Raw genomic sequence first — 21,706 nt, forward strand, 5'->3', positions numbered from 1 at the left:
TGAAAAAAAAATTACTTTAAATTTAAAGAATTCATGATATTTTACATAATAAACTTATAGAATTTATAAATCTCTCATTTTCTTTTAATGAGATTAAATCAAATATAATTATAACATCTATAAACCCTCAAATTCTTAACATGGTGCTTTTTGTAATTTAAGAGAAAATACTAATCTATAATTATATATATAAAGGATTATTCTAAAATTTGAGATAAATGACATTATCCAAATTCTCTCATCATCTTGATAAGGAGATGCATTGAAACATGATAAAAATATAACTAATTAAGGATCTTGTTCCTAACAACACAATTTGATTTCTTATATTATTATATCCTCGCAAAAAATAAAAATTGCACTAACAAACTTCCATATAACATAATCCTTCGATGATTTACAACTAATAAACACGATTCTTAGTGATGCAAGGATTTTAAAGTTGTAAATATGCTATATATTTGATATATGTGTTATTTATTTCTCAGAAAAAAACATCATCAGATATTTGTTACTCAAGATAATATATATTTTTATCTTATTATGCATATATAAGATCAATGACAGTGAGAAAATAATTTCATGTATAGATCATTTGTAATAATATTGCAAATAATTCATTACTTATTATCATAATGTATAAGAAAAATGATATGTCATCCAAGACTCTATCTTGTTTATATTGCTAGTGTTATAACAAAAAAATGTTACTTTTAATGATATATAGGGTTTTGAATAAAAAAAACTCTAACAAAATAAAAAAGAGAAATGAAATCAAGTAAGAGCAAAGAAACAATTATTATGTTGGATCTAAATACATGATCAATTTGTATATGTATAAAAGATTATAACATATAAAGCATAATTGAGGAATACAAAATTCACTTGGATAATTATCCAATTTACTTTTCATAATTTTTGTATTGCTGCAAATCTAACTGAAGTTGCAACCAAATGGGCCATCTCAAAATATCTTACTTGTGCACAATATAAAATCAAAATAATTTACATCAACAATTAAATCAATTGATAAATATTTTATTTCGTTAATAGATCATCAAGTCATAAACTTGATCGTGCCATATCACTCATTCATATAATATGCGAGAACATATAACATAAATTTAATAATCAATATTTTTATTATTAGATTACTTTCATTGATGCAAAAGTCTACATAATTGCTTTATTTAACAAAATTGAGTAAAATAACACACATATATCATGCTCTATAATTTAATGAGATAAAGAAATAAATAAATCATTTAATATAACATAATAAAGATAAAAATAAAATATCTTTTTCTCAAAGACATGTTTGAAAGATAAACAACCATGCATATGCAACCCATATATAACCAAATTTAATCTGATATTTATTATTGACACTAATGATAAAGTGAAAACATCAATAATCACATTATTGTAGTTAAACAACCACTATGATAGGTTGTTCAAATAAATTCTAATAACTTCAAGATGATTTAAATAACTTATGAAAGTAAAAAAAAAACTTAAATACATGCATACAATAGTACCATAGAAATAGGATAACACAAATTCATAGCTTATTTTTTACTTTTATATTCATAATTCAATAAATGTTATAGTAACCAACAACATATCATATGCTATAGAGCACATACTTTAAACATTAGGCCGACTCACATTTTTTTTATAATGATAATGAAGTTTTAATAGCCAAGTTAGCTTTTAATAACGAGAAAAAAATCTATTAACCATAAAAGATAAAAGATAGGGATATCATGTCATCCAATATGAATTACATAACATGGTTGAGTAAGTTACACTAAAAATTACCTCTTATAATTTGCCTTCTCGATAAATAACATAGGGTAATTTTAACCACTTTGAAAATCATTAAAGTTTTTTATAGGTTATAAAATCAAACTTTGATACCAATGTTAGAAAATATGGTAGGAAAAAATCTAAGAAATAACTTGTAAAATTTAATAAAATTCAAATACTACAAAAAATATTATCAATCGAGTATGACATATCCATATATGATTACAATTAAGTATCAAATCTCAGTACTTTGTTTTATGAGAAACAATCACATCTTTTTTTTTTATATTCAAAATAATCATAGTAATAAAATTAGCTATTCACTTTTATACATGATTCTTATGACTAGGGGTGTCAACGGGTGAGGTTTGGTTTCGACCCAAGTGAAACCATACCTTACCCAGATTTTCAGGTGTGGTATCAGGTCCGAACCTAGGTCTAATTGGACCCACCATAAGAGAAACCATACCTGGACCCACTAAGAACTACACGAACCAGACCCGAATTTAAGTATGATATGATATACGGTTGCAAAGTTATAACTTTCACAAGCTGACTATGTCGAGTGGTATTCGATTTTGGGTCATGATCTGACCAAATTTTATGTATTGGATCCAAACATGAATTTGAATAAATAATATATATAAATCAATAATGACATTTAATAAATAGAGAAAGAAAATGGTACATTTCACCAGCCAAAACTTTCAAATCCATGTTAATTGAAAAGAAAGAAAAAACAAGGCACAAAGCTAGATCAAATTATTTTAACTTGAACCACCATTAAAATATAATCATGCTCAAGTTTTGTGTCTACCCTAGGCTTAATAGTACACCAAATGGGGCATACCAGGGATTACCTCTTGGCTACATGGTGCAAGGCTACCAAGACAGATTTTTCCATTGTTCCTCCATAGGGTGAGACCTTATATTTATAGAGTATGGGGACTTAAGTCTCCTATTAAGAAAAAAAATCTCAATTGATGACAACCTTCAACTATACTTTCCTAATTGGCATGTCCGTCTCTCATTAGATAATAATTTTAATTAAAGTGTAGCTCTAAAGTAGAGATTTTAGAGATAAAAAAAATGATAAATATAATAATTATAAACAATCCTAAAAACAAGATTTATAAAAAACTTGTTTGGCAAATCATAACTTTTATGCAATATATTTATATTTACTAATATACTATATGAGACCATATTGAAAGACATATTAGAGGTTTGACCTTAATATAATATGCTCACACTGCATAAAAAAAACTTTGTTCACCCAGTACATAGATATACGATACCAATATAGGGCGTGTTGATTGTCTAAGACCGAAGTCCATATAACCAATCCTATCTCGAAGGCTACTAACGAGTGTGAATATTGACTATTATCTCTCAATAGGGTTGCTTGCCCCCGCACATATCAAATTGCCTAACTGGTAGAGAGACAATGTAAAGTATATTGCAAGCATGTGTGTTGCATACTCTACGATCTTTGTCAGATTTTTAGGTGATTTTCTCATACTAACACCGTGAGTGGGTCTATCTCTTGAAAGCCTCATCTTCAAAAGACCATGCTAAAAAAAAAAAGAATAAGATAGACTGCATCACCTCAACTCACTCAGACTTATAGCCGGGGTTTTTTTTCCTGTCCAAATTGATACTACTTATAAAAGTATAAAGTGAACTCATCGTGCAACCAAAACTAGTAGTAAAACTATGATAAAATCTTGCATAACTCATAGTTGCATGCAATAGTAGAACAACAATTCATGAACATAATCACAATAATATTTGAATATTCATGGATTTCATCAAAAAGTTATGCACGGTCATATAAATTTAAAAAAAAAAATATTTTTTGGCAAACTTAGTTTACCAAAAATAAAAACTTTTGGTTATTTGGCTGAGCAAAACTTGGTTTTCCAAGTTTTTTTAATAAAAAACTTAAAAAATAAAAACAAACCAGAAAAACAGAAGCCAACCATTTTCCGGCCACATATCAACTGAAAAATGGCCTACTGGTACCAGCCGACATGCGCAATGTCCCCCGATGCTAGTGTCACCAAATTTCAACTGATAAATGGCTGAAGATCAAAATATAAAAAAATAAAAAAATAAAAATGTCTAGCCATTTTCCATCTAGTGGGATTGGATCCTGGGCCTTCAGCTTGACACAGGACCTCACTGACCTTATCTCTTGTTCGAGTTCAACCCAAATCCGAAGGTTCTGTTCTCTTTTACATCTCTAAGCGAGAAGCCAATTCCAACCCAAACCGTAGTATGTTGGTAAGTGAGAGTGAGACCTTCTTTCTTCGTCTGCAAGTTTTCAACTTTAAACAAACAAAGTTATACAAGGGGTTTTCTAAAGTCACCTACAGAGACAAGGGTGTGTATGAAAAAATCAAAAAGAGATTTCTCACTTTTTTTTTAGGTACTTTCAGAATCTTATGTAAAAAGAAAAATCTAATTGAAGGAGGAATAGGTTTTGTTGGTGTGTGAGTTTTACGAGAACACGCTTTCGCGAAACGTAGCTGCAATTTCTCAGGAAAAAAGAAAAAGAAAAAGAAAAGAACAAGTTTTGGGGTTCCTTCTAGGGTTCTCTCTCTCTGTGTTTCTCTTAATATGTCGGTCGGCCGAGTTGAACTACCGAGGACTTGTTGATTCTTCTGTTTGGTAGCCACGAATGGTCTTTTCTCTTCACTTTCTTCGTTGCTTCCCCTCTTTCTCTTGCCCCATGTTTGGATTAGGGTTTTTCATACGCGTTTTGTTTTGTTTGTTCCTTTTTGATGTGTTAGGGATTCTGAAGTGTCGGAGAAGCGATTGAAGGTTGCATTGTGATCTACGCTGTTTGTGGGAATTCTTGTTCTAGCAAAGTTAGGGTTTTTTTCTTTTGGGAACTTAAATTCGTTTTTTGTACTTTTCCGCACAAGTGTTTGCTGTTTGCACGGTTGGATTTTAGGTTATAGGTCTTTTTTTTGAGTGATATAAGAAGAAAGGAGAAGAGAAGGGAAAACGAGAGAAGCGTGTCGGTGTTTTCAATTATGCGAACATCCTGGGCGGATTCTGTGACGAATTCGGCTGCTGAAAATGTAGTCGCTGCGCCTCCTGCCGCTGCCGCCGGTGCTTCTCGCGCCGCTCCGCGCTCGTCGTACGTCCCTCCACATCTGCGTAACCAGCCGACGGCTGCTGATCCTGTTCCGGCGGCGTCGGTTGATGCCTCTTCTGGGTTTAGATCTGGTGGTGGGGTTGGTGGTGGTGGTGGTGGTGGCGGCGGCGGTTTTGGTGGTCCCTCTGGCAGCCGTTGGGGTGGCCGGGATTTGGGGAGGTCGGGATATGGCGGTGGCAGCAGCAGCGGTGGCGGCGGCGGCCGTGGTGGAGGCGGATGGAACAGAGGTGGTGGTGGTGGATGGGACAGGGGGAGGGAGCGAGAGGTGAATCCGTTCGAGAACGATGAAGTGGCCGAGCTTGCGTTCGGTGAACAGGAGAATACTGGGATTAACTTTGATGCATACGAGGACATACCGGTCGAGACCAGCGGCGAGAATGTCCCTCCTCCCGTGAATACTTTTGCGGAGATTGACCTCGGTGATGCCCTCAACGAGAACATTCGGAGGTGCAAGTATGTGAAGCCGACGCCCGTGCAGCGACATGCCATCCCAATCCTGCTCCCAGGCCGGGACCTTATGGCGTGTGCGCAGACGGGATCGGGGAAGACGGCTGCTTTCTGTTTCCCTATCATCAGTGGGATTATGAAGGGCCACCCCCCTCAAAGACCACCACGAGGTGCAAGGACTGTCTATCCCCTCGCCCTCATCCTTTCTCCTACGAGGGAGCTCTCCTGTCAGGTCTCTCTCTCTCTCTCATGGTTCTATCTCTTTATAGCTTTTACTTTCTACATCGATGCATTTCCTATCTTGTGCCTGAGAGATTATTGGTCATTGATCATGCAACGTAGATACATGAGGAGGCAAAAAAGTTCTCGTATCAAACGGGTGTCAGAGTTGTTGTGGCATATGGAGGAGCTCCAATAAATCAACAGGTTTCCATGACCCTCTCTCTCTCTCTCTATGTTTGAACAACTTTGTTTGTTTCTGAATAATCATGACGTTGGCTGTCTTACATGATGGAGTGTTTATTATTGGTATTTTGGCAGTCCAATAGCAAAAATTTGATAATGTACACTGGCTGGTGATGCTGTGGTGTTCTTTGTGCTAGCTCAACATGAAGTCGCATGTTCCAATCAACATGACTGTACTGAATGTTTTCTCGCTAGCTGATGTTGCAAACATGGATTTTCTATTGCATGGATGCTTTTGCTTGAATGCATTTGTTACCTGATTTTTTTTTCTTTTGTGAAATCAGATGCAATATCCTATTGCATGTAAAGGCGTGATAGCAATGTTGTAAAATAGAAAGGGGTTTATCCTCCAGCTTGCCTATAGACAAGAAACAAGGTGTGCTGGAGGGTGTCTGACATACAAATTATCATTCCATGGCATAATGAATAGTAAGATACACAAAGAAAGAATATCAAATAAGATTACAGAAATGAAGAAAAATTAGAAAAAAAAGAATCATATGAAATTTTTTTGTTCAAAGAATTTCATCTAGCTATATATTCAAACAACACTGGATGCCTGAATATGGAATCGATGAAACATGAACCATTCAATGATATGGCAATCATATGTAACAATCAACAAATAATTCATGACATTAAAAATAAACAAACAGCTATAATTAGCAAATATGCTGCAAGGCTAAGCTGCTAAAAGAAAACTATGGTATCGAGGGCTGTCCATGGCATTGGAGGGAGATTTGGAGACGTTGAGCGAAGTATCTTAATCACTTCGTTGACAAAGTTCTTGTGTTGATAGGTGGTGGTAAAGCTGTATCTTTTTGGAAAGACCGATGGCTTCACAAATCATCTTTGTGCAAATAATTCCCTCTACTATACAATATTGTCAGATATAAAGACCGAATAGTTTCAGACTGCTGGTCTATCATTAGGGTCTGGGAGACTGTTTTGAGAAGACAACCCAGTGATCAGAAACTCAGGGAATGGACAGCTTTGATGGGTTGGTTGCAAAGCTTACAACTGGGAGATGATCCTGACAAGCATGAGATTGAAGTGCTCATGCATTGGTATTTTCTTGGCGGCAACTTGCTATTTTTCCCTCTTAGCTGCGGGGAATTCTGAGTTCCCATCTGGGATGGACTTTGTTTGTTAACCCTTGGGCACGGACCTTTGCATGTGGTTGATCTCTCAAAGTGGAGTCCTAACACAATGTAATCTGCAACTTAGAGTCTTTCAAATTGCAAGTTGTTTCAGTCTCTGTTACTGCATAATATCACTGTGAACACCTTTTTGGTACATGCCCTTTTTTGTAACACTGATACTCTTTGCTTGGTCAGATTGGAAGCCTTTGTAAAAATGACTTTATCCACCAGAAATCTTCTCTTATGCCCATGGGCAAGACAAAAGGGTGGAAAGTGGTACTTTGTATTGGAAGGCTGGCTTTTCCAACATTGGTGTCTTATATGGAAAGAGGGGAATGCCAGGATCTTCCAAGGGACATCCTGCCTACCTGAAGAACTGCACACTTACAGTCCTTGAGGATGCTAGCTAGGGAAAAAATGGGCATCGGATAGGATAAACTGGATTGTGCGGAATCATATTGATTGATCTACTGCCGTACAATTTATGTTATCTGTCTACTTAGGGTTATCACTGTCTTATTGTGGGTATCTGTGACATCTCGTCACTCATACTCTCTTCACTATTTCAATAAAATCTTTCTTTTCCTCAAAAAACTGTTAAACCATGCTAATTATAAATGGAATACCACATCAAGTGCTACATTCAGTATTGAACTACAGTTATAGTACACAACCCATCAAATAATAAAACAAAAGAAAAAAATCCTATAGTGTTTGTCTCTAACTCTCTAATCTCTGTTTCAATTTTCAGCCTTTTACTTATCATGGCTAAAACAATATTGTGATGATGGGTTTTCTTTTGATTTACTTCCTCTTCCTTCATTGTCCTCTAGGTCAAGTCTTTCTTGTTATTGCCTTTTTCATCAACTTGTACTTCCATTTGAACTTATAATTGTGCTAGTTGATTGTATAATTTATCACGCTAGAGTCTTGTTGCAGCCTTTCATCTAATATTTCCACATTATCTAAGCTAATGGGGTCATTCAACTCATTTGGCATCTCTTTGATTCTTTCTGAATTTGTTTGAGATAATATATTCAAATATTGATAATATATGGTATTTCTGAACTTTTAAAATTGTGCATTTAAAATATATGTTTCAAAAGTCAGGAGTTTATGATTATTAGATTTGACTTTTGCTTGAGTCTGATATATGGGATAAATAGTCATTGAAACATGAGTGCTTCACTTGATTCCTCTCTCTCTCTCTCTCTTAACGGGAATGCCTTTGAAGCTCCAGTTTCTTTCACGCTCACTTATACTACAGGTTTGGCTTAAAATATATCAAGCAAAATGAAGCTGATATGAGGAGAACATCCCCACCAAACCTACACTACCATGACTAGATTATAAGACAAAATTTTAAATAACTAAATGTATTTATTTTCTATTTCACATAAAAAACATAATTTAAATGCAAAGGATAAAAAAAAGAATATCTAGTAGCATCGGTTCATGCAATTTGATTGCATTTTTCTTCTAATTTGTCCTTGCCTTTCACTATACGGATCCAACTCTATGTGAATAACTCTAATGGTGTGGTTGAAATAACAAGTTGCAGCATGAATATGTCAATAAAGTTGGTCAGTCCATCTCTTGTCAATTAACTCCCATACATAATAGAGCTTCTTGTCCCTAAAATTATCCTTTATTTGTTGTTTTGCCTTTATCTATGTAATCATATAAATAGGGCATCAATAGCTTCTTATCATTGTTTCCTTTTCTTAAAATTCTTGCAAGTGACATTGTCTTTTTCAAAATACGCCATTCTTTTGGCAAAAATTGAAAGACAATAGTAACTGCTATTGTCTTCTCTTAGTCTCCTTACATAAGAATAACCATGCCATTCCTCTGCAGGCTTCTGTTTTCAGGAGATTTTAATGTAAAACAAGTCTTTGCAGTTTAAAATATTTCTAGCAAAAGACATACCACCTAATCCTATGCCATTTGTAAATAATTTCATCAAGTTTAATACTCATGCATGATTTTTTTTCTTGAACAAAGTAATTTTTTTTAAGAAAGAAAGTAAGATGACTCTGACATCACCAGAAATTGCAGCCTATTTAGTGAAAGCAACCTCAAGGATTCGATTCTAGCATCTCAACCCATGACAAATCCTGTAGCGCTAGAATGGACATCTTTTTGAATTGGAAAGCTGGCCGAGCACCCTCGTCGACCATTCTCTCTCTCTTTCTCCCTCTGCAACCTCGCTCTGCCCCTGCGCTCTTCCCGCCTTCCTGCACTCCCTCCCTGCGACCTCCCGTCTCTCTCCCCTGTGCAGATCCCCCCTCGCCCGACTCCTCTCGACAGACACCCTCGCCTAAGCCTCTCACTCTGCTAAAACCACTGTTGCAGTTGTCCTCGACTCACCGGAGGCGCTGCCTTTCGCAGGTATGCACCCTCCCTCTCCTTGTTTTTTCCCCTCTATCTGGTTTAGTTGGCAGGAGGGTGCTTCCCCTCCGGTCGTCACCTCTTCTTTTTCGCCCATAAGGCAAGGTCATCGCCCCCTGCCTTCCTTTCTTTTTTGGCCAGCAGACAGGGGCAACACCCCTGTCTCTTCTTTTTCGGTCGGAAGGCAGGGGTGCCGCCCCCTGCCTTCCTTTCTTTTCTGGCCAGTAGACAGGGGCAACACCCCTGTCTCTTCTTTTTCGGCCAGAAGGCAGGGGCATCGCCCCCTGCCTTTCCTTCTTTTTCGGTCTGTAGGGAGGGGACCCTGCCTCTTCCTTTTTTGGCTAGAAGGCAACAGTGCTGCCCCCTGCCTTCCCTTCTTTTTCGGCCGGCAAGTAGGGGTGATGCCCCCTGCCTCCTCCAGCCCGTTCTGTACTCCAACAGGACCAAGGATAAGCTCGGTCCCGTTCTATGGCAAGGCTGGGCTTGTCAGCCAAACCAAGCCGAGCCCGGTCCGCGGACTCTAGAGGATCGAGCCTAAGCTCGGTCCCGTCCAGGGATGGGGCTAGGCTCGGCCTAGCAGTTGAGCCCACCCCCTTCCCCTTTTTCTGTTTTGGTCCTGCCTTAGGCAATCAGAACCGAGCCCGACTCAGTTGGGGGTCCAACCAAATCTGGTTCGGCCGTGGCCTACCCAACCATGCTGGGCAGACTCGATCGGGTTGAGCTCGGTCTTTACCAAACCCAACTCGGTCCCCGTCTATGGCCAATCAGACTCAACCGAGCCTAGCCCGGCTAACACCGTGTCCCAGCTAGGCTCATCTCGATTCTGGATTTGGCTCAGCTGGTTGACTCGAATCAGGGTCGGGTTCAACCCCTGCCTTACAAACCTGGCATAAACGTATTGCTTTAAAAAGAATTCCCTCGTTCTTATTTTCGCAGTACGACAACTACTTTTAGCGCACCCTATTGACGCAATAGACCCGACATGTGCATTGAAGTACAAACCCTTGATAACCTATGCTCAGAATCGTCAGCGAATACGACAATATCCGAGGTAGGGGAAAGTTGCACAAAGGACAATGGAAGGACAATCCTGAAACCTGTGAATAAGTATATAATTTAAATAAAAATAAATAAATAAATAAATAAATATATATATATATATACACACACACGCTTTTAACTCAAGGACGTTGTTTTGCGATCCTTGTCCTTTTCTTTTATGTTATTTACTTTGCCGCCACGCTATCACGTGCACTGGTTACATAATTTATTTAACTTGATTTGTGGTTTCGCACATCAAGTACTGCTTTATGTCGTTTACTTTGCCGTCGTGCTATCATGCGAACAGGCTACTGCTTATGCATTTATTTAGCTGAGGTACGGTTTCATACCTCGTGCATTGCTTACACATTTATTTAGTCGAGATACAATTTCGTACCTCCTGCATTGCTTACACATTTATTTAGTCGAAGTACGGTTTCATACCTCGTGCATTGCTTACACATTTATTTAGCTGAGTTACGGTTTCGTACCTTGTGCATTTGCTTACACATTTATTTAGTCGAGGTACAGTTTTGTACCTCGTGCATTGCTTACGCATTTTTTTAGCTTGATGTGCGGTTTCACACGTCGAGTCTTGCTTTATACATTGTCGTCGTGCTGCAATGTGCACATGCCTGCGTTATGTAATATATGTACATATATACAACCTTGTAAGGTATTCAATTGCATAGTCTTCTCTATCCTGTACCATGCTTACTTTTAAAAACACAAAATTGCGCATGCTCGCCTAGTCTTTTAAAAAGGAATTTCATGCAAGATTTAAATGTTTGAAATATTCATTGTTTCGGATGGCAAAAACGGATAACTGACAGTTGCCTATTCGCAATAAGGTTTTTCCTCAACCCTGCGTAGCCCTAAGAGGTACGCACGATCTTTTGTCATGATATCCTAAAATGACTCGGATATCTCCAGCCAAGAGCACATGGCATTGAGATTTTCTAAATAGAGTTGGGGTTTCTTTCTGAGAAACCAACATGAGTTGGGGTTTCTTTTTGAGAAACCAATACCCCTTTCATCTTAACGGTATTATCGGACATGCACGACATGTTAGTACTACGATGATTGGATGAGAGGTTACTGTAACCTTGGAACGTGCAAATGCACATTGTTGTAGATCACTTACATAGTGATGATTCACTTTCATTGCCTAGATGCTCGAGTTGGTTTGAAAGACCAGAGCATGTTTAATTAAACTAAAATGATTATACCATTTCTTTGACAACACATTAAAGTTGAAGTTTTTTTTTGAGAAACCTATACCTCTCTCATCATAGTGGTACTATCAGACATGCACGCATGTTAGTACTACGATGATTGGATGAAAGGTTTATGGTAACCTCGAAGCGTGCAAAATGCACATTGTTGAAATAACATAAATGATGATCATCACCTTCACAGATAAGATGTTCGATTTGGTTTGAAAGATCAGAGCATATAGAATGAGTTGTCAGTTAAAATAGAACCTGACATACCTATTTGTCTTCGTCAAGGGAGAGGATGAGATGATACAAAAACTCCGATGGACAGGTTGTTAACAACCACCCCTCGGGCAAATGACTCGGTGTTCCCAATCATCGGAGTTAGGGGATGGGACTATAAAAAATTATCCTACGTGGTAGATCTCATGGACTTCTATAGAAGTTGAATGCATCCCTTGCCACGAATGCCTCTGAGAAATTCTCTCTCGGTCACTGGCCGTTCATAGCATAACAAACTCCTGGGCAGTCTTAGTTGTTTTTACGTTCTTTCCTATGCGTACCTTTAGGACAACTAATATCGCAACAAAGTTATCTTGTTCACTTTACTTATGTTGAATTGCATATCATGTATGAATTAAAGCATGTATTTGTTTTGTTCTAAATTGTTATACTTGTACACCTAATAGTTTTTCATGAAACTGACCCATATTATAGGTACAGGTGATGATTATGTCAGTACATTAAGCGATGGCACAATGACGTGATGAAATCAAAATGAGACTCTTTCATGACGTTTCGCTTTTATGGACATTTTTATAATTTTGTATAAGGGTTTTCTTGAGAATTTCTCTTTTGTATAAACTCTAAATTATTAAAGCAACATTTTTGAATCTATATGGTTTCAATGATTGTACAATGGTACAAATCAGTTGTGTAAGGAAAGTTCACATTGTAGTGTGCCCAATGTCCGTTGACTTGCTATTTCAAACGCCATTTTTCGTTGAACTACTATTTTAAACTATGAAAAATGATCGATTACAAAGCTTTCAAACTTTTTATAAAAAGTCACAAGTTCGGGATCTTGAAGGCGTTACATAAGGAGGATATATCATTGAAAAAGGGTATTTCTAGACTTGATGCATAGTAGATTCCCCATTCTCCTGTCATAGACAACAAAAACCTTGGAAGAAATCCTTTCTTGCTCAACTTGTTTTGTGTATTGATTTTATCGAGAATTTCCATCCAAGAGAAAATGTACCCATATCATATCCTTGGGAAAAAGGGTCCACACCTGGCTGTGCATGTACACAATAGCAGGATGCAATTGAAAAGGACCCCAAGTGCTCATACCTCCAAGTGACATGACCACTAATCTCGCTGGCTTTCTATGTTCCTAACTAAATTGAAACAAGCGGAAATGCATCAAAGAACCCAATAAGGTTCAACAAGAATACAAAGAATTGCACAAGCACTAATCCACCAAGGGATAATACAATTACAAAATGAGAATGAGGTCAATAGCACAACACACAAAATAGCCATAAAGGGCCAACACAAAAGATATAAAATATAACTTTGATTATAAAATGCTTAAGAAAGCATTGAGATACAAGGTAGGGAAGAACTCTATTTATTAGCCAAGAAAGAGCAAAGGAGGGCAACCCAACTAGTGGTTGGTTTAGCCCCCAACTGTCATAAATATGACTGTTGGGACTAGCCCAATGACTAGTTTGGGCTGTGTCAACAGTCATATAGTACAAGGCTAATAAAAAAGAAAAATAAAGAAAACAAAAAAGGATAAAGTCAGCCTCTAGTGGGTCAACCCTACAACCATGGGAAATGACTGAAATACAATTTACATACACAAAAACAAATATATATATATTTTATATATATATTTCTATGTATATATATAGAAATATATGTACATCTTAACACTCCTCAAACTTACACTGTGATCACCGAAAGTTTGCCAAGAAGAGATAGAAAATGAGGTGAAGACAATGCCTTAGTGAAAAAATCCGTCACTTGACATTCTGAAGTCACATAGGGCAACTCAATAATTTCTCTCAAGTATTCCTCTCGGACATAGTGGTAGTCCATCTCTATATGCTTGGTTCATTCATGAAAGGTGTGATTGCTTGCAATGTTGATAACACTCTTATCGTCGCAGCGCATCTTCGAAGGACTAGAGATGATTAAGCCCATATCTTTGAGAAGACTTCATAACTATGTACCACATACTCTTCTAACAGGGCACTGCACCCACGTCGCACCCGCACCCGGGCGGGTGCGGCGGACACAACTTCCTTTGTGTTAGGTGAAGTCAACCACACTGAGGTCCATTTCTATCCAAAAGTAGATTCAGTTAACCCTAATCAATTCCATTCTTATCTATATTATATATATATATAAATAAATAAATACATAAATACACACATGTACATGTACATGTAATGTTAACTTAAAACTGTTAAAAATTATATATATACCCTCCTCGCACCTAAGTTTTTTTAAAGTGCCGCATTCGCACCTATGTTACATAGCTTCATAACCAAATAATCTCTATAGTTATTGCCATGACTCGATATTCAACTTCGGTGAATGACATGAGCATCTTTTGTTGCTTCTTACACCTCTAAGATATAAGAGTCTCCTAAAAACACACACAAACCAATAATTAAGACTCTACCATTAGGATTACCTCTCCAATCTTCGTAAGTAAAAACATTTAAATCTAAAGAAGATAGAAATAGCCCTTTGGTTAATCAAAAAACTTTTTCTCAGGATCCATATACATTACTTCATTTAAGTCACCATTCAAAAAGGCATTCCTAACATCAAGTTGGTAAATAAGTCACTTTCAAATAGATGCTAAGGCAACAAGTGTTCTAACACTAGTCATACATGCTACGAGAGCAAAAGTCTCTTGATAGTTTATCTCATATTATTGAGAATAACCTTTGGCCACTAACCTAGCCATATATTTTTCTAATGATCCATCCCCTTTGGTTTTGACTTTATATACCCACATACATCCTATTAGTCTTTTTTCCTATAGGTTATAGTTGGATTTCTCAGGTCTTGTCTTTCTTAAGGGCTCCTAATTCTAGGTTCATGGTATCAATCTATTCAAGAATTTATTTAGCCTCCTTGTAGGTTGAGGGTTCATAAAAGGAGTAGATAGTTATAAGACAAACTCGATATTTAGGTGAAAAATTTTCATGACACAAATATTTTAGGATGTTTAGAGGGGTTAATAGATTTTCTAACACTAGTTTCTCCTAAATTTTGGTTTTGAGAATACCTATCAAGTGCACATAGAGGGTGTTCAACAGTTCTTCTAGAATAATTTTGAGTATCATAATTCTGGTTATCCTCCATGGAAACCCTAGAATCATCAATATGCACATCATCAAAATTATTATCAACATGTATAAATTCATCGGAAGCCTTCTTTGGCATTTGGCAATAGATCAAATAAAAAAGAATACTCGAGATCATCCTTAGGCTTATCAAAATCAAAACCATTTTTATTTTTGAGAAAGTTAAACATTATAATTTGTCATTTTTCTTATCATAGCATCTATACCCTTTTTGCTTATTGGCATAACCAAGAAACACACATCCAATGGATTTGGGGGATAATTTGTCTATTTTTTCAATAAGTACGAAACATTTACATCCAAATATTCTTAAAAATCTTAAATCTGAAGTTTGATAAAGTTTTTCAATTAGGGATATGTTTTGTAAAGAAGATGAAGGCATTCAATTGATAAGATATACCACAGTTAAGGCACCTTCAGCCCAAAATTTTTTTGAAACATTTTTTAAGATAAGCAAAGTTCTCGTAGTTTCAATATATAACGATGCTTTCTCTCAGCTAAGCCATTTTGCTGAAGGGTATTTGGACAATATTTTTGATGTGAAATCCCACTTTCTTTCAAATACTTTTTAAAATCATTAGACAAATATTCTCCCACTGAGTCCGATCGAAAAATGATAATAATGTGAAGTTCTTGTGAAACATGAGAATACATCGGATTTTTGCTTAAAGAAATAGATCCAAGTATACCTAGTATAATCATCAATGAATATAACATAGTAGGAGAGCCCTCCTTTTGGCATGATCGAAGTCCGTCACCATACATCTTAATGCACAAGTTCAAAAGGTTTGGTGGAGATAAAAGTTCTATAGCCAAAAGGAATTTTCTTTATTTTTTCGAGAATACATACATTCATTACATTTGAGCCAAAAGGATTTTTTTTTCGAGAATACATTCATTACATTTGAACTCTTTAGAACAAGAGTTTTTCAAAAACAGAAAAAGTGCTAACTTAGATACATTAAGATGACCTAATCTTTGATGTTACATAAAAATATCTTTTTCCTTAACAAAATTATGAAAAGATTCTTTAGGAAGATGAAGAAAATCCATGTAGTAGAGATTTTCCCTCCTATGTCCTTCTCCAATCAGTTTAGCTTCCCTGACTGGCGATCTTGCATCCAACATTTTTTTATGATAAGGAGACCTCATACTTATAATCCAAAATTTGGGAAACGGATAATAAATTTAAATTGAGTTTTGGTACAACTCTAACTTTAGGAATTTGATTTTTTTTTGAAATGTTTGAAAATGTTTCAATACTTTTAATTTCTAAATTAGTTCTATCGGTCGTAGAAACACAAGAATTATAAAAGGATTTTGTGCATTCAGATAAGAGGGATTCTAAAGGAGTCGTGTGAAAGGAAACACCAAAGTTAAGAATCCAAGAAAGTATACTTGGAGGAGAGGAAGTCGATATGGTAGTACCAGAAGTAGACGTAGAGGAAGTCTTTTGGAATAGATGTAATACTTCCGTTAGCTGGTGAATAAAATCCTTAAGATCAGCTCCTTTCACAATAGCTTCATCACTCCTTTTGGGTGGTGTTTCTTCAATGGTTGCTACCTTTTTATTGAGCTTGGGACACTCCGGTTTGATGTCTTCTGACTCTTGGCAAAAGTGACAAATAATTCTCCTCTCTCCTCCTTTGTTATAGTAGTTACCTCCTTTATTGTTAGTTTTCTAAAATTGAGGAGGTTTGTACGCTTTAACATTTTTGAGGAGTCTTGACACAATGAGAACCTCACCACTTCCCTTGGTCATGCCAAGTCGGGTTTCGGCTTGGTACACTTCTCCAAGAGCATCATCAAGAAAGGTGGTAGTGGTCCTATGCAAGGTATTGGACCTAACTTGCTCAAATTCGGGTCTTAACCCGAATAAGAAAGTAAATAGGTGTTCCTCGTCAAGTTGCTTTTCCATCATTTCAATAGCGGGACCATCCCACTTAGGCTCAAGTAATGCTAATTCATCCCAAAGAGGTGAGAGGGTACCATAGTATTCTTTCACACTCTTATCGCTTTGTTTAATCGTACAAATTTTCTCTTGAAGAAAATATTTTCGTGTCAAATCTCTTTGTACAAACGTTTTCTTGAGAAAACTCTAAGCCTCACATGCTTTTTTGAATTTAACTATACTTTCTACAATTTTGAGTTCCATGCTATTAAAGAACCAAAAGAGGATTTAGGCATTTTCGACTTCCCAATTCTCTACCGCGATGAGATGGTCTTTGAGTTCTTTCTCTCTTTTTTCGTCATCATTTATTTTGGTGAGAGTGAGTTGTGGTTCACATGCAGTACCACTCACCTGTCCCCATAACTTCTTTCCTTTGATATGATGCTCTATATCAGCAGCCCGCATCAAATAGTTGGAGTTGTTTAGCTTGAATGCAGCCACTGTCATGAATTCTTTTTTGCCCCTCTTGATAGAGAGAAGCAATGGCAATCACTATGTTTGGAGAAGCCTTACACAATCCCAAGAGCCGTTGGCTCTAATACCATGTAATTCAACAAGCGGAAATGCAACACCCAATAAGGTTCAACAAGAATACAAAGAAGTGCACAAGGGATAATACAATCACAAAATGAGAATGAACTCGATAGCACAACACATGCACACGATAGCACAAAATAGCCACAAAGGGCCAAGACAAAAGATAAAAAATATAACTTTTGATTATAAAATGATTAAGAAAGCATTGAGATACAAGGTAGGGAAGAACCCTATTTATAAGCAAAGAAAGAGCAAAGGGGGGGAGCCCAACTAGTGGTTGGGCTAGCCCCCCAATGGTCATAATAAATGACCGTTGGGACTAGCCCAATGACTAGTTAGGGCTGTCCCAACAGTCATATAGTACAAGGCCAATAAAAAAGAAAAAAACAAAAATAAAGAAAACAAAAAAGGATAAAGTCAGCCCCTAGTGGGTCGACCCTACAACCATGGAAAATGACTGAAATACCCCTGATGGGTATTTCAGGTTACATACACAAATATATATATATATATATATATATATATACATCTTAACATTCCATAAGTACTTTTAACCATTCATCACGCTCGTGTTCCTTTAAATACCTTCTGAACTAAATGTTCCATCCTGACTTTTGCTGGCAGCAATCATGCCATTCCCTAATTTTACATCCAACAGGATGCAAATTTCCTTGAAAACTGAAATACAGTCCCTCCATCTAGTCTATACTTTGCTTTAAGCAGACTAGTCCAAGTCTTGTCCTTCAAGATTAAGCCCCGCACCATTTGACAATTAAGGCTTTGTTCAATATCCTCATCTTCTTGATACCTGTACCTCCAGAATTAGTTGGTAGTGTTACCTGATCCCAGCCGACAGGGTCCCGCCTCTGCCACCATTAGATCCCTTCCATATAAAAGCACAAATAATTTTCTAAGTTTTTTCCTCGGGTTGCCTGGGAATCTTCATATATATACTCATAAGGTATGCTGGGATACTGGCCAGTACATACTTGGCCAAAGGAAGTCTGCCGGCTAAGGAAAGGAACCTTGTTGTCCAAGCTTGAAGTTTTCGTACCTTTCTATCCCTTTACATTCTTCCATATGATTTCCTTTTCTCTCGCTTTAGCTAGGTGCATTCCAATGTTAAGTAATTGGGAGTTGATACCTGCTTGCAACCGAAAACAAGCTGCTGCTCAGCCAACTGATGAATTCCAGAGTACCTTAAATAAAAGGAGGCTGCACTTCTCTTTGTTGATCTTTAAGGCTGCAAAACCATTAAGATTAACCAAATGCTTTGAGCCACAGACAGTGATTCCAGTATCAGAATATTGTCTGTGTATTGGATGATGTTCAGAGGATCAACTCTAAGAATAGGAAGACCAGTAGGGAAACTCTTATCTAGAGCCTCTTTCTCTTCTTTCTTTCTTTCTTAACCTGTTCAGGTTGACTAGAACTTGAGGAGGCTGGAACTCGAGGAGACGAAGCAGGCTGGAACTCAAGGAGACGAAGCAGCTTCTCTTTATTTCTTTCTCTCTTTTTTTTAAAAGGTGACAGGTACGTAACCCTCACAAAAGTAAAAAAAGGTATAAACTTTATACCCAAACTAGTCTATTAGGAAACTTAGGAAAGACATACACATCCCCTTTTTAAAAAAATCCTAAAATACCCTTACACCAAGTGTTTTTAAAAAACGCCATTGACGTGCTGCTATCACGATAATATTGCGATATATATAAATTCCCAATATTTTGAAAATATCATGATATTTTACCTTTAATATCATTTTGCCATTGTACCGCATTAATAAATATTGGCGATACCTGTGACTATGCTCTTAATGCCTCCTGTAACGATCCCAACTCATACCCTTTGAAATTGCGGATTTTTTTTAAACAGTACAGAAAGCTTCCCAGAGACCCGGGGTCCTCACAGTTTCAATTCCAACTGGATAGCCCAAACACCACAAACGAACTTACAATCATCATCCATAAGAACCAAATCAAATTCTTTATATAAGAATTAAGAATCAACTTCAGCGACAATGTGTATTCAATAGGAAGTAGCCAAAGACTGACTAAAACAAAAAGGGCATGAAAAGCAAAAATAGAACTGAAAGACAAAACGAAAGAGCCACTCTGTCCATTCGTGAAACTGTCAAAGACCCAAGTGTGACTCTTATCCATTCCCAGTAGCCAGTCCAACCTCACTTCTCACCATTTCCTTTGAAAAACCAACAAAGTAGGGTGTCAGAACCGAAATTCTGAGCACAACTACTTTTAAAGAAACCAGGTGAGACAAAAAACATGGATAAAATCTCGTATAATAATTCGAGTGAGTGCAGATATAACAGTTTGCGGTATCTAAGAAATTATACATACGACGGGTTTCATATACTCACCAGTAGGGAACAGTAAAGCAGTATCATATAGCAAGCATTAAGTAACCAAATCATATCATGATTTAGAGAGCAATTCAAATATACATGATCTAGTGCGTAACAGGAAAATGCATGATTTCTTTTCGATGCATGAATTCTTTTATTATCTTATCTTTAAGTTCTCTTTTAATGCCTTATTAAATGCATACAACTTTAGGTTTTTCTTTTTAATTACCATTGCCCGCGGATAAACCAAACGGATACAAGCTCCGAGGTTAAGTTAGGTTCATCGGGTAGCTTAGCACACAATTTGTATTTTGTTACTATGTTTCTTACTTAGCTCTCGACTAAATCACCTTCGGAACATTAGACCTCTACATCTAATGCCGGGGCCACAAGAGACACCCTACGCCCACATGTGCCACTTTCTTGGTACCAAAAACAACAGTTGTGTCATACACACCACCCCCAGGTAAAGTGACGGATTCTCCCTAAAACCGTGGTCAGGAGATTGAACCTCAATATCGGTTTCAGGGGCCAAATTTGCAGCACACGGAGTTTTTGTATCCTCACAGTCTCTCCAAGACCAACAAAGTAGGGTGTCAACCAAAATTCTGAGCATAACTATTTTTAAAGAAACCAGGTGAGACAAAGAACATGGATAAAATCCCATATAATAATTTGAGTGAGTGCAGATATAACAATTTGCGGTATCTAAGAAATCATACATACGACGAGTTTCATATAGGGAACAATAAAGCAGTAGCATATAGCAAACATTAAGTAACCAAATCTTTCAGCATGCTTTTAGAAAGTAAATTACATACACCCATCATCATATCATGATTTAGAGAGCAATTCAAATATACATGATCTAGTGCATAACAAGAAAATGCATGAATTCTTTTATTATCTTACCTTTAAGTTCTCTTTTTTCTTTCCATATGCATGCCTTTTTAAATGCATACAACTTTATGTTCCTCTTTTTAATTACCATTGCCCGCGAATAAAGCAAACTGATACAAGCTCCGAGGTTAATTTAGGTTTTCAGGGTAGCTTAGCACACAATTTGTATTTTGTTACTATGTTCCTTACTTAGCCCTCGACTAAATCACCTTCGGAACATTAGACCTCCACATCTAATGTCGGGGCCACAAGAGACACCCTACGCCCACATGTGCCATTTTCTTGGTACAAAAAACAACAGTTGTGTCATACACACCACCCCCAGGTAAAGTTACGGATTCTCCCTAAAACCGTGGTCAGGAGAAGGAACCTCAATATCGGGTTCAGGGGACAAATTTGCAGCACACAGAGTTTTTGTATTCGCACAGTCTCTCCAAGACCAGTTCTCTACGATCTCCATTCTCCAGATGGATGATCCCAGAACATATATTACACTGTTCTTTATTATGTTTTTAATTTACCTTAATTCTTTAATTTTGCAACACTATATGCAAAAGTAAAGTGAAAACCCGCATCCTCCCTTGCGGGAACCCTTACGGAACTCCAGCCCGTTAGGACAACTAGAACAGTGTAGTAGTGTGCCATACTAACTTGTGTGGTTTAAGTGATGTAGTTACCTACATCACATACGTGCATTCACCAATGCATACCTCTTTTGAGTGTGTGAGTGTGCACATACATTATGCATTCTCATCAAGCATACATGCTCACAAAAATATCAATAATCGATCCCTGATCACATTAATGATTACATAATCAGGACGATGCAATACCAAGATAACATTTTGCATCTCCACCTGTCAAAAGTGTAAGTTTCTGCATTTCCCAG

General features: G+C 36.9%; 1 protein-coding gene across 2 annotated transcripts in view; it reads left to right on the top strand.

Annotated features, from left to right (window-relative positions):
- Positions 1-4,295: 4,295 nt before the first annotated feature.
- Positions 4,296-21,706, top strand: part of LOC149815815 (DEAD-box ATP-dependent RNA helicase 11-like) — a 52,247-nt gene continuing 34,836 nt past the window's right edge. The window contains exons 1-3 of one of the 2 annotated variants that reach the window (XM_089989226.1): positions 4,296-4,495; positions 4,605-5,654; positions 5,765-5,848. In XM_089989226.1, the coding sequence (XP_089845352.1) occupies positions 4,851-5,654; positions 5,765-5,848 (888 nt within the window). In that variant the 5' untranslated portion in view covers positions 4,296-4,495; positions 4,605-4,850. The remainder of the gene's footprint in view (positions 4,496-4,604; positions 5,655-5,764; positions 5,849-21,706) is intronic. The other variant, XM_089989225.1, reaches the window with a different exon arrangement.

Source organism: Nuphar pumila, chromosome 15 (genome assembly GCF_984573655.1).
Source record: "Nuphar pumila chromosome 15, dmNupPumi1.hap1.1, whole genome shotgun sequence".
Lineage (NCBI taxonomy): Eukaryota > Viridiplantae > Streptophyta > Magnoliopsida > Nymphaeales > Nymphaeaceae > Nuphar > Nuphar pumila.